At 37.1% G+C, this 16,006-nt stretch overlaps 2 protein-coding genes across 7 annotated transcripts; both read right to left on the bottom strand.

Annotated features, from left to right (window-relative positions):
• Positions 1 to 1,121: 1,121 nt before the first annotated feature.
• On the bottom strand, positions 1,122 to 2,738 carry LOC137937576 (serine/threonine-protein kinase-like protein At1g28390). Its single transcript, XM_068782663.1, has one exon. The coding sequence runs from the start codon at positions 2,482 to 2,484 to the stop codon at positions 1,381 to 1,383; it is 1,104 nt and encodes a 367-aa protein (XP_068638764.1). The 5' UTR covers positions 2,485 to 2,738; the 3' UTR covers positions 1,122 to 1,380.
• A 1,490-nt stretch (positions 2,739 to 4,228) lies between these two features.
• On the bottom strand, positions 4,229 to 15,682 carry LOC137937733 (protein ALTERED SEED GERMINATION 2-like). 6 transcript variants are annotated; one of them, XM_068782873.1, is made up of 19 exons: positions 15,082 to 15,269; positions 14,850 to 14,918; positions 13,937 to 14,014; positions 11,191 to 11,325; positions 10,996 to 11,100; positions 10,650 to 10,778; positions 10,333 to 10,448; positions 10,109 to 10,226; positions 9,811 to 9,916; positions 9,409 to 9,563; positions 9,121 to 9,288; positions 8,910 to 9,020; positions 8,529 to 8,640; positions 8,217 to 8,392; positions 7,951 to 8,041; positions 7,637 to 7,732; positions 7,485 to 7,555; positions 7,283 to 7,432; positions 4,229 to 4,732 (listed from the first exon to the last, which is right to left on the bottom strand). In XM_068782873.1, exons 1-18 carry the CDS (start codon positions 15,145 to 15,147, stop codon positions 7,319 to 7,321), a joined length of 2,016 nt encoding a protein of 671 aa, XP_068638974.1. In that variant the 5' UTR covers positions 15,148 to 15,269; the 3' UTR covers positions 4,229 to 4,732; positions 7,283 to 7,318. The 6 variants fall into 6 exon arrangements, with proteins under 6 accessions (XP_068638974.1, XP_068638971.1, XP_068638972.1 ...); XM_068782870.1 differs by having other exon boundaries at positions 7,283 to 7,410; XM_068782871.1 differs by lacking the exons at positions 4,229 to 4,732; positions 15,082 to 15,269 and adding an exon at positions 15,293 to 15,682 and having other exon boundaries at positions 7,050 to 7,410.
• Positions 15,683 to 16,006: the final 324 nt, after the last annotated feature.

Below are 16,006 nucleotides of genomic sequence, written 5' to 3'. Positions count from 1 at the left end.
GAACTTGAAGGGCACATGTGATGAAGGAGAGGAAGAAGAAGGAGAAAAGAAAGAAGAAGAAGGAGAAAAGAACGAAGAAGAAGAAGAAAAGAAGAGGACGGCTAGAGAGGAGGAGGGAGCACATAGAGGAGGAGGGGAGAGATTAGGGCTTTGTTGAATGACCTAATCCTCCCCCTTAAGCTTTATTTATAATGGTCAAGGATACACCAATTACAAGTATACTATTCACCCTAACAGGTGTGAGTAAGAGTAAAAAAAAAAAAGGTTATTACAATAATGTCATTTAAGCTTGACCGTATCTTCAAACTAGAGTACAATATCCTGAAGTGGACTTTCTTTCATCTAGAGATCCAACCCAATTTGCATCAACAAAGCATTGATCACTTAAGGTCAACACAAATGGCTCATCTTTGACAATTATGAGTTTTATTCGGTAGCAATTAATTCTTTGTAAAACACACATCATGAGGGAGGACATAGGTAATTCTTTCAAATCACATATTGAACTGCCTCCAGTCTTGGGTAATCATCACCATGTAGCTTATCAGCACTTTGCAACACCCAAGCGATCTTCAGCAGGGAGAAAAAGGAAGCAGGAAGAGTATTCATGATATCAAGATGAACTCAATGAATCACGGAAGGAGTATCATGATTCAACAGATTAACCAGATGAGAGGTATGAAACAGTAATCAGTTTTTTGTCCTGAAAAGTAACAACTCAGGAATAAAATAACATCATTGTCGAGTGAAAAGCATGCATACCACTCAACAAAGCCACAAAGATCCAAATTCATGGCCTCCACTAGTTCCAGATATGGTTGAACTGTCAAATGAAGTCGGACAGAGCAGACAGATTACTTGTTCTTAGCAACAACTTCCATCTAGAACTTCAATTCTTACAAAATGGTGATAAGTTCATGATAGTGATTTCAACTCAGAAGTATGAAAGAGACTGGCATGTCAAAGCGTTTCATTTGATATATTTGAAACGGAAAAGAAGTCTGTGTATCGCAGAATCAAATGAATCCTGATAAGAGCATTACCAGTAGCCAACATGGTCAAAATCTTCTAATTTGACAGCTACAGCCATTGATGCGGATAGACCTTAGGCAGAAGAGACCTTTGAGAAAGGCGCAGAATCTCCAGAATTTTATTTCTCAAATGAATTGCCTGACATGGCAGTTATTCTTGAAGGTGGTAAATCTCGAGTCGTTCTGAACATTGTAAATAAAAACCACAAAGCACATAACGCAGAAATCACACAAGACGAAATTTTATTATGGGATAACAATGACGGGAAATGAAAAGCCAGTGTAAATGGAGCAAATGTGCTGACCATGGGAGAAGCAGAACTCTGTTCTTGAACTTAATTAAATAAAATTAATCAATTCTTTCGCAGCAGTCCACACCGTATTGAACACTAGAGACTTTTCTGTTCCTCACCCTATGAGCCATCTCGTTCCAAATAGGCATCGGGACTCTTTTCCTCACAACCTTCAAATGATTCACAACTTCCCCCATTGTAGGCCTCTCATCCACGCCAGAGCCAACACAACGAGCTGCCAAGACAGCCAGCTGACGCCCCACCCATAAATCCTTCGGCGGGCCTATCCGGGGATCAAAAATTACATCGAAATCGGCTCTTCTGATCAGTGGCAGCGCCCAATCCACCAACGAAGACGGACTGTAGTTGACATCGATGGCGTTCCTGCCACTGATTATCTCCAACAACAGAATTCCGTAACTAAATACATCGCTCTTGGTGCTTAAATTCTCAGGGGTGACGTAGCCGGGGTCAAGGTAACCAAGCGTCCCCGCCGGCGGTGTTGACTTGAGCCGTACATCTTCCACATGACCCCTTAAAGCCAATCCGAAATCCCCTAACCTAGCATTCCAGTGCTCGTCGATGAGTACATTCGACGACTTGATGTCCCGGTGAATCACGGGGGGGTCGGAGGCGTGCAGCATCTCCACGGCCCTGGCAGTCTGCAAGGCGAATCGCACGCGGCGCGCCCATCCGTGAGGACGCGGCCGGGTGTGCAATTGATCGTACAGATTACCATTGGCCATGAACTCCACCACGATTAGCCTCTTCTCATCCAGACTGAACCCTAACAAGTTCACAAAACGAGGACTTCGGAGTCTAGAAAGGACTTCAATCTCGTTCTCACCTGGACTGCTGCAGTAATTGCCATTGGTACCGCCGATAACAGAGTACTCGTCCAGGATGCCAGAGGGGGTCGACACCTTGACCGCAACGACGAGCTTCCCATTGTCCAGAAGTCCCTTATACACGCAACCATGGCTGCCTTTCCCCAGAAGCGCCTTGTGGGAAAACCCTGAAGTTGCTGATTCCAGCTCCTCATATCCGAAGTGCCGGAGGCCTCCGCCAACTCCATTCCTCGTCGTCTTCTTCGTCTTCTGGGTACTCCGTGAATCACATGTACTAACAGCAGACTGATTTCTGCAAGAGAGATAACCCATAATGACACCCAAACCTAGAGCTACAAAGAAAATTCCAGCGACCAGCAGCAGCAAAACATTTACTAAATGAACAGAGAGAAGACTGGACAGAGAGCATCCAACATTTTATACTGTTTCCTCATCCCAAGTTTGAAAACGGAAAACTTGAAACTTTGAAAAAAGAGAAAAAAAAGGGCAAAGCAGAAATCTAAAGAAGAATAAAAGGTCCAAGAAGGTGGATTTGGTCTCTGGTGCAGATTTCTTGTCTCTCATTTTTCGCAGTTTAAATTAAACAAGAAAGGCGTTTAACAGGGAGTGACTGCTAACTGTCACCAATTGTTTAAGGCATAAATGTCCAGAACGGAATGTAATAACAACAAACGAGTGGATATCGAGAGCACGTCAGCACGTGATTGTCACGTTCGGAAGCCGACGTGTCGGCCCTTTCTACGAATTTAGATACGCCGTAAAAAAGAGCCTCTCTTGGACGGAACTGCCCTTTCTTTTCGGTCCAAATTTTTACAAAAACGATTTAGAGTAAATAATAGCACTTTAGCAATATCGAACTTTAACGAGGGTTCTTCATGGAATCGTGGTATTTCTACTCCCCACGCGCTTTTTTGTTTTGCGGACCACGAATTCGTAATGGTCGACTTTTTATTAATTGCGCCGATCACGGAGCGAACCACCGAAAGGCAAAGTCAAAATTACATAAATACCTCGTGAGATGGAAGCTAGCGTAATTAACAGAGAAAAACAGCCGACAGAATTACTTGAGTTAGTTGGGTGGGCCCACCTGTGGAAGACATTTCTAAAATCTTCGGGACACGTCATATGCCAGAATGATGAGAACACAAAGTTGGGTGGAGTTGCCTTAACTAAATCTCGATCGTAGAATCAGTACGCAAGATCTGACATGAGTAAACAACGGGACCCACCTAGTAGTTACTGCGGCAGAATCTAAGAGTTGATTATTCGAATCTGGTATATTCTACAGTTACTGAAGAAAAGAAAGGTGATGGGAGGTCAGGGCTGGCTTCTAGAAGCTGGGCGTGGGGCGTCGCAACTCGCTAGTTGTGGAGGCGTGAGAGAGACTAAGGAGGAGATAATGCCCAACGTGTGTCGAATAATGAGGTGGTTAACACCTGTCGGCATCTTAGTGGGAACACGTGGACTTTTGTGACTTTTTTTTTATAAATAGCTATATATATAAGACCTACTAGGCTACTTTTTTTGGTTTTTCTCTCATCCAATCGCACAAGGTTCATGTTAGTATAAATACTTTAAAACTTTTTATTATTTAAATTATTTAAATTTAAAAACATGTAGTAATCTAACTAAATATCTGCTATAATTATTCCAGAATTATTTAAAATTAAAACTTAAAATTAAAAAATAACTATAGGATTATTATATAAATCTAAAAAGTATGTTAATTTAAATAAAATAAAATATTTTTTAAAACATTATTTTGATTTTATTATCTATCATAACATACACCAACTCTGAAATTACTGCTGATTTAAATTTAAATTTGAATTCTGAACTAATTCAAGATACCTTATCCCCAATGGGTGAATTTCCACTTTAAGGCAACTTGTGGAAATTTGCCACCAATTGCCAGCCCCCTGTTTGTTCTAATATGAAAGCTTTGCTGCCATTTTGGAGCTCCACCCCAAAATCCTATGAAACACCCTAACACTTTGTTCGCCATAAAATTAGCACCATGAGCAATATTAACAAACTTGAAAAATGCCAACAAATCTCCTCAATCTATCATACATGTGAAGAAACTTCCTTAGGGACATCTTTTCGAAAAACAAATATTCGATAAACATCAATTCTCACATCAAATTTAATAAACATTCAACCAAAGTTCAAACTATAGGAAACTAATTAAATTACAAAATAACAGATTACTCCCCTTCTTGCTCTCGCTCAAGCGGCAATTCCATTCTCACGGTTGCGGCAATTTCCAGAAATTAAGGGCTTCGAGTTGCAGGAGCAAGTAGCTGGAAGTGGAGGCGATGCTGGCGAAGAGGAATCGAAATCGGCGTCGGAGGAGGTGATGTGGCGAAATACAAGATGGAAACGAAATCCTCTGACCAGCTCTCTCGAGTCTCGGTTGGAGTTGGACTAGGCTCGGGAAGTGGTCGGAAATGGGTAATCAACGCCGGAGGATGGTCGGAATGCAGAATCAGCATCGGAGGAGCCCTCTTGGGTCACCTCTCAACCTGGCGAGCAGAAAATGGCAGTGTCGAACTCGGCACTGATGGCATAATTGAATCCATAAAAATTATTTCAGGAAGAAATAAACCTTAAAAGCAATGAAATATAAATCAGGAGAGAAAATATATGCAATATAAGTAGTAATTAATATCAAATTCAATAAATGCAAGTTTCATTTGAAAACCGATAAATAACCACCTATAACACAATTATAAGGGTTATTCTATTATAATTAACCTAGTTCTCATGTCAAAATCTGGCTTCTATCACATCTTTTCAGAAGCAAACCAAAAGATGACCTCCGAAGGAGCCCCCTCAACCATAAGGACAAGTACATCTCATTTGTAACACCTGAAGACCACAAAAGGGCACAAATTTCAGCCTCCGAGTACTCACGTAAGACATAAGAAGCATAATAAACCCTAATGATATTACCCAAATGGTCTCAAATGCCCGCCCCCCCTCCCCCCCCCCCCCCCCCCCCCCCCCCCCCTTTTCTCTCTTTCTCTCTCTCTCTCTCTCTCTTTCTGATTATTTCTTTCAACTGCAATGTTCATGCTAAAATAGCACCAGTCCAACTCTTCACTTTTTTCCTTTTCTATTATGTGATCAATCTGTCTCCCATTATGCAATTTGATTTCCAGCTACAACTCTGATTTTGACTTCCAATTTGCAAATACCCACCCCCATTAGCATCAAGCCACTGAAGTTTTACTTGATCCGAACTCGAGCTCATGTATACGCTCAAGTTCAAGTTCAAGCTTCAGCTCGTTGCCACCCCTATATAGTGCTTACATCAAAATTTAGTTGGAACCAAACTTAATTTAAGGAGACTTTTTCTTTATCTTAGGGTTTCAAAAACCCTTTCTTAGACAATTATAGATTTGTCGAGCCTGTGGTTATGGATTGAAAGAAGATGCTTTTTCTGATGAAATCAAACCTGAAGTGCTGCTTTAGAGAACTTCATTATCTTGATTCTGAATTCAAAACCACTCTTGTTTCATTTCAAAAAAAAAAAAAAAAACCACTCTTGTTTCGTTTAAACTTTTTTATTACTCTAAAATGTTTGAATTTTATGTTTGGAAGTAAGCCCCCTCTTTGTTCCGAGATTTGATCAAATGCTTTCAGTTTCTTAGTTTGATCTCTTTTAGTACATGGTTTCTAGGGGTGATTGTTTCGCAACTTCAACAAGATATTAGTTGGACAAAATCACTCTTATATTTCCAGTCCAATTTCTAAAAACAAAATTTTTTAGTACTACTGCTACTTGAATTATATATTCTATATATTAAGTTGATTTCATATTTCTACTTTTCTATTTTACCCATCTTGCTTCCTGATTTTCTTTTATACTATGAGCTACTCTCAATTCAAGGCTTGGCCAGTTTGCCTCTATTAAGTTGGTTCCAAGGCCCTATCCCAAAATGACGAGTCAACTTAGAAAACCTCTTTACCAACGAATAAACTCAAGATCTTTGTACTCACTAATCTATATGGGACTATTCCTTAACACTCCCCCTCACGTCTAGACCCTCTTTGTGGCTCTACAAGTGGATAATTTAGGAGTAGGCAATTTAGGTGTAGGCCCTCTTTTGTGGTTCTACAAATAGATAGTTTAGGTGTAGGCCCTCTTTAGTTTGCGCTCATTGAATCTTCTAACTTGCCATAGGCTATATCAATTCAAATAATTCTTCTTGAATCAGAATTGCTGCTCAAGGGGAGAGAGAAGGAGAAGCTAAACATCAAGCAACAAATAAGAAGGTCAAACAAATAAGTGCAAAAGCTAAATATCAAGCACCAATTTAAAGACTAATTGTCATTTCTACACATTTTGCTTACACCAACTTCCAAACATCATTATAAAAGGTTCCTAAAATGCTTTACTCAATTCTATTTGTTTCAAGCTGGGACTTCATGCGGTTTTAACTTGAGGAGCAGTGTTAGATATATAGATAAAACAGAGTGTTCAAGAATTATTGTCCAACTCAAAGTCTTAGTCTATGTTGAAGACCATGTGCTCATAAGGAAATAATGTAATAACGAGTTAAAATTCCAGTACTAATAAATATGTGTTGAAGAACAGGTATGAGAGAATATTACATAACTATCACACCAAGAAGTCTCATAAAGCCAGAATTAATATGGTGGAGTCTTACTTGAATTTCACAGGAAGAAGTCTCACAGAAGAGAGCCTGTGTAAAGGTGTTTTAGTTATGTTAATATTCTCTGTATTTTTCAATTGTTCAATTATTCTAGGACTTATCTTTTAGTGTTTGACTTTAACTATAACTAGGACAATGATCGTTTAATTGTAATTTGGTTCTACTTATTTCCTCTATTATAAGTAGAGGCTCATTGTACTCAATATAAGAGGGTAGTTTAAGACTTTCTCATACCTATTCTTCAACATTCTAATTATAGAAAATAGTTTCGTTTTCAGTTTATTAGATTATTGAAGTTAGAATTTAAACAATTCTCCTTTTCTTTTCACTCAACTTTCTCCACTCTCTTTCTCTTATCTTTTTTAATTTCTAAACAAAAAGGAAAAGAAATCACCCACAAAGAAAAATAATTTGTTTGAAAGACATACAAGACATGTTCACAGTTTCTCAACAATTTGTGTTGGTTAGTTTCCATAGCACTCAACACATCTGCAGTCTCTGGGCCCGCCGTTCCTCCAGTTACTATTGATGGCACTTCCGATTGAGGAGACCATATCTACAAAAGGAATTACCAGAAACTTTTTAAATTTATGCCTAAGGTTTATCTTCATTATCTAAAGCAGATCATACCTTGATTGTGTTATCAATTCCACTGGTAGCGATGGTGCAATCAAAAGGATGGCACTGAACACAGTTGACAACTGGAAAAGTACAAACCCTTTTAATCACGAGAGCAAAATAATTGGGGAGACTACTGAAATCAGAAATAAAAATCAGCATACCAGCTTCATCTCCAGCAAGCATTTTCACCAGCCTTCCAGTTTTCTTCTCCCATATAAACCATCTCCCATCATCACTTCCACTGGCAATATACTCTCCTGAAGTGTGGAATGAGATTTTAAAATTAATAAACTCATATTCTATATAAAGATAAGATTATTCTCGAAGCCCTTCCAATACTTGTCCTCAAAGAAAAGAAAAACTCCAATATTCGATAGAATTGTTGTTAGTACACCAATGACACTTAACCTTCTTTTTTTCCTTTGCATTGTATACAAAGCATTAAAAGAGAACAAGAGTAATTAGTGGAACTAACCGTTTTGGCCCAGAAAACTGGCCTGTTTAATGTCTGTCCCAACATTGCAGTGGCCTACATATCTTTGTTTCATATCAATCACAACTTCTGGCTGCAATAAAATCACCATGATAAAAATAAATAAGGTATGCAGAGAATTCAAAATCCATGCATGCTCAAATTGTATTAGCAAAATCTCAGAGAAAACTAGCGGAAGACCAATGTGTTTGCGAGACAGAGATCTCATGATGTGAAAAGAAATGTTAAGACCTTGTCAAAGAGTTTACCTGAAAAGTTAAATTTTCGTCTTCAAAGACTGAATCCTCCCTTTCAGATCGAGGACAATCCTGCGATGCATCAGAACTTGCTTCTTGTTGGTGATTTACATCACTCGATGATCTTGATTTACCCTTCCTTGATTCACTTTTTGACAATCCATTATCATTATTTTCTACAGCTTCAGCTGGAGAAAGTTAACCAATCAGAGAAAAGATCTTCAAAGGGAATATCCAGTTAAAAGAATTACAAAAAACAGAAAAATCCTACTTAGTCAAAAACACTAGAGCAATTAGAGTTTCAAATCAAATACAGTCACTAACCTGAAGCTAGATGCTGTTTTATATTCTCTACCATTTCAGACACCTGGTAGTTGGATGGAGCTAAACGATGTGCAACCATCGCATACTCTAGAGCTTCTTTATGTTTTCCTAACTACAAAGTGTACGAAAGAGGCCAAATTACCACAGTAATGAAAGAAATGGGAACGAAATAACTGTAACAGAGTAATGACATCTTGCCCTTCTTGGGCAACAAATGACCACTACACTGCACAATATGCATGTAATATCCATGTTACAGTCTGCTACCTCACTTTATATACCGATACCAGATACACAGGGTCAGCTTAGAGACAAGGACAAGGTGGTATATCTGAATCACTAAGCAAATGTCACAAAGTAGGAAGGCAACAGAAAATAAACCTCTAAAAGGGCTTCTGCCATGCAGAAATATGCTCTGTAAGATGAAGGATGAATCCTTTGAGCTTTCTTGCAGTCTCTAATAGCCATATGAACATCATTTTTCCATTTCCTCTGAAAGAGCAAATAATATTGAGTACATTTACACCAACAAATAATTCTCAGAGGCAATTAACAGTACGGAATCTGTGAGCAAATCAAGATATCCAAGAACCTTGAGAAATAGTGCTGAACGAGTACATAAGCAACCATACTCAAGTGCAGGTCCAATTTCTCGAATTCTGCCATCAAGTAATTCATTACATGCTTCAATTCCATTAAAATAATCTGACCGTTCTAAACATTTTTCAGCAGCTTCTAGTAATTCCTGGCATTGGTGAAGCTGAAATTAGCACAAGTTAGTTGTACAAAATGTAAATTGTTATCAGACACCACGAGTCAAGACAGACATATTAACTAGGAAAACCAAAAGATACTAGGGCCCAGAGAAAATACAACTAACCCTGGTAGGATGGTTGCAGTTTCCAATGCTATCATTTGAACACTGAAAAGGTTTTTCTATCAGATCCTGGGCTGTTTCCATTTCACTTAGTGTAGGAGCTGAATTAACTTGCTGTGCAACATCTTCTACAGAGTATCTCAAGACATTTTTGCTGCCTGCAACACATAAGAATAGTATACTTGAGCTCAGGTTACCATTTCTGAAAAGTGAAGAAAGATACTAAGAACCAGATAATTTTTTAACATTTAATGGCTAAGCAGAAATTCCATGTGCTTTTTGTTTTGTTCCATAGAACCTAATGCTACAGAATAATTATATGTCCCAAATTTTTATTGAAACAATGTATCTCCAAATAAAAGACTTACTAAATGGTGTCATTTACTTTAAAGTTAAGAAAGATACCAAGATTTGCATCCATTAAGTAGATATGCTCCCCACTATAACTAACAAGCACTTCTTCTCCATTTGGACTAAAAGTAACATGAGTCAAGGGAAAAGTTGATCTGCCCTGAAATAAAAATAACAAACATTAAAAAGTAAGAGATATGGGCTACCAAAAAAGATATTCAGTTTCTTCCAAAGAAGAAATGCCTAGATTTTGTTTTATGGAGTTGCTGTTGCTATAATTATTATAGAAATTTCCTAGTTCTAAGCAAGAGGTATTTTCATTATGAAGTACTTAAGGAACTTTGCTTCAAACCCGATCTGACAGATGCATCGGACAGAAGTAGTTAACACATGGAGGTGGCTTCCTCCTCTTCTCAGAAGAGGTTAGTGGCGGCAGCATTCGTCTATCATATAAACGAGCAAAAGCATCACTGAAAAATTAAAGAAACAAAAACATTTAATTTAGATAAATTTTAAGAAAATGCAAAATATATGCAATTCATACCAAGAAGGACATATTCAAACATAGAAAACTACCTCCCACCAACAAGAAGCTGATGAGGCCGACTTGTACTGATGTCACAAGATTTTAAAGCAAGACACTGTTTTGGGGGATCAGCTAGAGACTTCTTTGCCCCAAATCGCAGATCAAGCTGTGTTTTTTTTTTTTTTTTTTTTTTTTTGACAGAGGAAAAAAAAACAAAGTGGATGCTGTGAGAGAGAAATTAGTCATCCAAAACAAGGTCTGCAAAAGACAAGGAATCTGAGCAAAGCACATATAACAAGACATTTCCCCTGAAGATAAGAAATTCTGCAAACAAAAGAAAAGAAAAAGAAATTATAAAAAGACATACCAGAATATTACGACACTCTTGATGGGAAGATCCAGAGGGAGGACAAGAGGAACCCTCCCGAAAGTCATGCTGTCGCAGGGTGCCATCTTCACTTGCACTCCATACCACATTAGGATTCCCTACTTCAACCTGCATCAAACATGCATAGAATTTACAGACACAAAAGTAAATACAAGTACAAAGAATACGTGGAAAATATGGTTGAACATACATAGCAGATGCAAAAATGTCACTGGTTGTGTGATAGTGTTTGTGTGTGTGTGTGTGTGAGAGAGAGAGAGAGAGAGAAGAGGGGGGAGACAGAGAGAGTGGGAGTGTTTAGTGATACTACTGACATAAATCTTACAGCTAATTTCTTCACTCTTCTTGATTGACAGCGAAACAAGGCCAGTGGTTCAAGTGTTTCTTCTGTACTTTGCCCATGTAAGTAAGATAAATTGAACAACCAAACCTGAAAAACAATCAGTAATTGCAATCCCACCAACTCAAAAAAATGTGAATTAAGTCAATTTAATAAACATTCAGCATAAAAGTAGATTACTTCTGAATCTCCAGCACCAGACACAACAAGCTCGTCAGAAGTCTCTGGAACAAATTTTGTGCAGAATATGTTTGCAGTATGACCACTATCAATACTATGCAACAGACTCTTGCTTGTATAACTCCAAATGTTTACCTAAACGAGGAAACAAGAAATCGGAGATAAAGTATAGGTAAATCCAAGATTGATGCTTTCCAACATCCAAGACACAGTGTTAGATAACAGGAGCAAGTTAGGAAATAGAAATAGTCAAGCTCACCATAGGTAAGTTTAGGTTAAAAGTCGCCAATCAACAAAATTTTTTAGAAAAATAATTCCTCTCAATACGATAGCATGAGTGGGAGGGTCAAACTGGTGGACCTGGCAGATCACATGGTCTGGACCAGAATGACATTCTTCCCAGGCCTCCTTTTAACCTTTTAAATACTTTGTTTTTCCAATGAAGGATCGTATTTCAAAAGTGTCTAAGATTTAGTATTTAATATTCAAGAAATAAAAAAACTAACAAAGAATCTAAAGAAAAAAATATAATTTTATATCTACAATAATTGTGTTGAAGCTAAATTTAAAGCAGAAAAACCAGAAACCTGCCTTCAAAGATGAGTATATACAGATGACAGCTATGGCATGGCAGATCCCTCACAAATAGCAGGCTCTGACTAAGAAAACCTAGAAACCTGCTATCAAAGTTGTGCATATTTATGACATCAATATATGTCATAATAGATAGGAGTCTAGTAACTATCCTCCTCTCCAGGTTAAGAGTTTATCTAGATATAGACTTTTGGGTTAAGTAGAGTCATTGTAGAGAGGACAGGCGTTGTAGTTGAAGATCAGTCAAAACGTTTTGATTTCCTCTTGTCTAAAGCAATTGCTGATCCATAGCCAAGATAACTACTGCTGCCATGTCCAGATTAAAACCAAATTTCCCAATCACGAAAATCTTTAAAGTATTGACAGTACTGTCAGTCACTTAAAATTTCAGGTTTAAAGACCAGGCACAAATTTCCACACCCAGGCAGCACATCTTAACCCAGGTGTCTAGTTCAACCAGCCAGTATTAAAGAATTCCCAACCCATTGCTCTCAACTTAAATACTAATTTTTTTTTCAAATTTTTACTGTGACGTACAGTGCTAACTAAATATTCTGACATGCAAAAAGCAGTCCATGCTTGAGAATATCATTTCTCTACAAACTTTCTAGATAGGCACTCTGTCTCTTATTTATCATTCTTCTATCCAAGATACACTTACTTCACTCTGCCTCATATCCAATTCATGTGAGCAATTCACATCTGCCAATATGAAAATCTAAGCTGAAGAAAAATGTGTAAAACATGGTTACTAGAAGAGCAACTGAAATGGGAATGGAAGCAAGAAGACTGAAAAAACAGTTATAGGAAACTCACAAAATTAAGTAACCATTTAGAAAAGTTAATGAAAGATTAAAAATTAAAAAAAGAAACCATTTAGAAACTCATAATAAATTAAAAAACTGAATAAGAAACATTCTTATAAATACAAAAGTATACTATACATATTATTTAAATTGATAATGAAGTTTAAATTCATAAAAAATGTAGTCGTTTAAAAGTGAAAGCAATTAACTAGTTAAAATAAAAAAGTAGTCACACACCCTTCCCCATGGTGAGATTTGAACCCAGGAACTTCACACTAGAAACCTCCATGTGACTATTGAGCCAAATGCCCAAGTCACCGGTTATAATAATTCTTACTCAGTTAAACAATTTATTTGAACCAAATAATTTAAAATTTTCATTGCTAACCTTTGATTTTGAAGAAACGAATGAAAATTTATGACTTCTACTAAATTCAATTTAATTTGAAGTTTCTAAAAATGTTATAACCAGTTCTAAAACACTGACTTGGTTTTCCAAAAGGTTTTCCATTTTGTTTCTGAAACTAGTTCCAGGAAACAAGTTCTCCACTTCTTTTAGAAAGTTTCATATAATTATGTGACTGAGCAAGGCGATTTAGATTCAAGAAATAATAATATTGAAAGATTCCTTAGGAGTGTCGGTAATCTAGATTCAAGCAAACAATTTAAAATATCATCTACCCTCAAATTTCATATATAAAACTTGAAGGACAGAAAGTTGAAGCAAAAACAACTAAAAATATCATCTATACTCAAATTTGATAGATAAAACTTGAAGGACAGAAAGTAGGATTTCTCCAGCTAACAAGAAAAATAGCATATAGAGGGAAAAAAAAATGATAACTTTATCCTACAGTGACCAAAACAAGGATTTGATTCCAAAGGCCGTTTCCTTCTTACATATGAGGTCTTTTTATATTCACATAAAATCATCAGTACAAGAAACTTCTTTGCGGCTGTTTTAGGAAATAAACCCTACCTAGTAGTTACTAAATCTGTTAAGTTGGGTCCAAGGCCCATCCAAAAATGACTAGCCAACTTAAGAAACCTCTTTCCCAGCTAATAAACTCAAGATCTTTGTACTCACTAATCTATGTGGGACTATTCCTTAACAAAATCAATTTCTAATTTTTCGCTCTGAAATATTTAAAACAGGAAACAACTTCTGACTTGCAGGATTTCCCACTTTTAGACTTTAAGTGCACAGAAACCAAGACTCCAAGCTAAAAAAGGAAATTTCAACGGGCAAAAGACTTTCTATTTGAAACTTTTAAATAGAACAGCAAGTTGCTACTTTAATTAAACTTCAACTACAGCCAGTTGCCACTAAGTTCAAAGTATCATACTTGCGTGTCATCTGATCCAGATATTAAGAGTGATCCTTTTGAATTCCATGCTATTGCATTCACACAACCTTGATGACCCTGTCAAAGCAAGAACAACATGAACTTAATACCAAGTCTTTGCGCAAACTAGAATACTGATATTATAAAGCAGATAAGCTTAACATATATGATTAAACAAACAAATGATACTAAGATAGGTTTTCCCACAATTTCCATAGGAATAGTGAATCTGGAACCTGACATCAGTGCCTTGAATTTATCATTATGCAGCTTACCAGTTAATAACACCACCATTAGACAAACTAAACTGAAATTCAAACATAAAAATATCAGCAGTCACAATTTTTTTATGCAAGAGAGAAAAGAAACCACAATAATATGTGCAACCAATGTGGAGTTCAATGAATGGGTAGAAGAAGAAAACCAACATGAAAACAAGTATATTTTGATGAAGAACTTATTATCTAAACTGATTTTTTTTGGTGGTTTTCTTCAACAGTCAATGGGAACTTTAAACAAGAATGGATTCCACAAGCTAGAAAAGCTTCCCAAGATCAAACAGGTACAAAGGGAAAGAAAATGACAGATACAAAGAGCTGGTGAGCCACTACACCCTCGGCAAGGGTGTCAACCATAAAAGTTAGTTGATGTAGGAGTGTGCGCCAAGAGATAGGAACCACTCTGCAAGTTTGAAATTTCCACAAGAAAGTACTCAATTCTTCTAGATGGTGATGCACAACTCTTCATCCAAATGGTTATGATCAATGAGTCTTTTTTTTAACCAAGATCGATGAGTCTATTGGTCTCGCAAGATGGAGATATACATATAAATTACTACTGACAGTGGAAGTACATCAAGAACTGAAAGAATATCCCAAAAATATGAGAAAACCAGTCACCATGGATTACAAACCTCAAGTTCCTTTTCAAGAGAAAGCCTCTTTATCAATGATGAATGCATTTGCAACCTGTGATTGGTGTCCTACAAAGACAAGAAAAATCATTCTTCAATATTGGTCAAGGTCAAAGCACAAAAATAAATATGCAGTTTCTTGCGAACATGTTTCTTTAATTAAATAATTCGCTTTACAAATCAAATGTTTCCAGAATGATTAGATATTTGTGCAGTACAGAAATTTATATACCAAAAGCAAGTGTGCAATGCTTAAGAACGGAAGTATACTACAGGGAGGCAACAAGAACAACAACATAAATCATATATCGTAATGAAAATCTACTGCCAGACAGAGGCCATCTGATGCAAAAAAAATTCTTTGAATGGCAAACTTCTATCGATGAGACCCAGAAAAAGATGCAAACAGAGGTAAGAGACTTAAAATTAAAACAAACAACTACCAAGAAATAGAAAATAGCATGTGCCTAACAACAGGATGTTGTAGGTTGGCAAGCTTTTTGCCTGGGGAATTAGCAATAGGAGATCCCGTGCTGTGGGCCTAAGAAACGAAGAGTGAACCAGCTATAACTGAAGCCTCGTGATACTAAGCACCAGCGCAAAGTTGAATAAACATGAGATATGGAAGCTCTGGCAGCTTTTCAGCCAAGTGAATAAAAACGTCATCATTCTTATCGTTCTCTGTAAGCAGCAGTCATACAAGTATGAGCCAAATAGCAAGTAACCAATCAAGACGAGACCCTTGAGATTATGTGTTTTCACAAGTCTCCTGGAAATTGATGCAGGAATTGATCAGTGGTAACCAGGTCAACATGGATCAGCTAAAGTACATACACCAGTAACAATACCAAAATGAAGACCAAATAGGCAAAAAAAATTAATAACTAAAAGCATCGATCAGAAACACACTGAGTGAAATCTAAGGCGAGCTGTGATCTCCCCCAACTTGGTATCAATCTTGTGAGGTAGATGACCAATATGCTTTTTGTTTTTTTTTTTCCTTTTTTTTTACTTTAATCTATTGGACTCTGGTTGTAGGGCTTAAGTTGGCTTGAGGCAGCTTCCTAGAGGTAGGGGGTGGTAGGGTGGGAATAATATACTAACAATTGGAAGTAAAAACTTAATTGCTTACATGATTAATCACTTAATTATATGGT

This window comes from Aristolochia californica, unplaced genomic scaffold (genome assembly GCF_029961685.1).
Source record: "Aristolochia californica isolate CCGP_79_NKW_82.1479 unplaced genomic scaffold, dmAriCali1.0.hap1 SCAF_7, whole genome shotgun sequence".
NCBI classification, from domain to species: domain Eukaryota; kingdom Viridiplantae; phylum Streptophyta; class Magnoliopsida; order Piperales; family Aristolochiaceae; genus Aristolochia; species Aristolochia californica.
The sequence above is the reverse complement of the archived record's forward strand: the minus strand, read 5'-3'. Positions and strand labels throughout refer to the sequence as shown.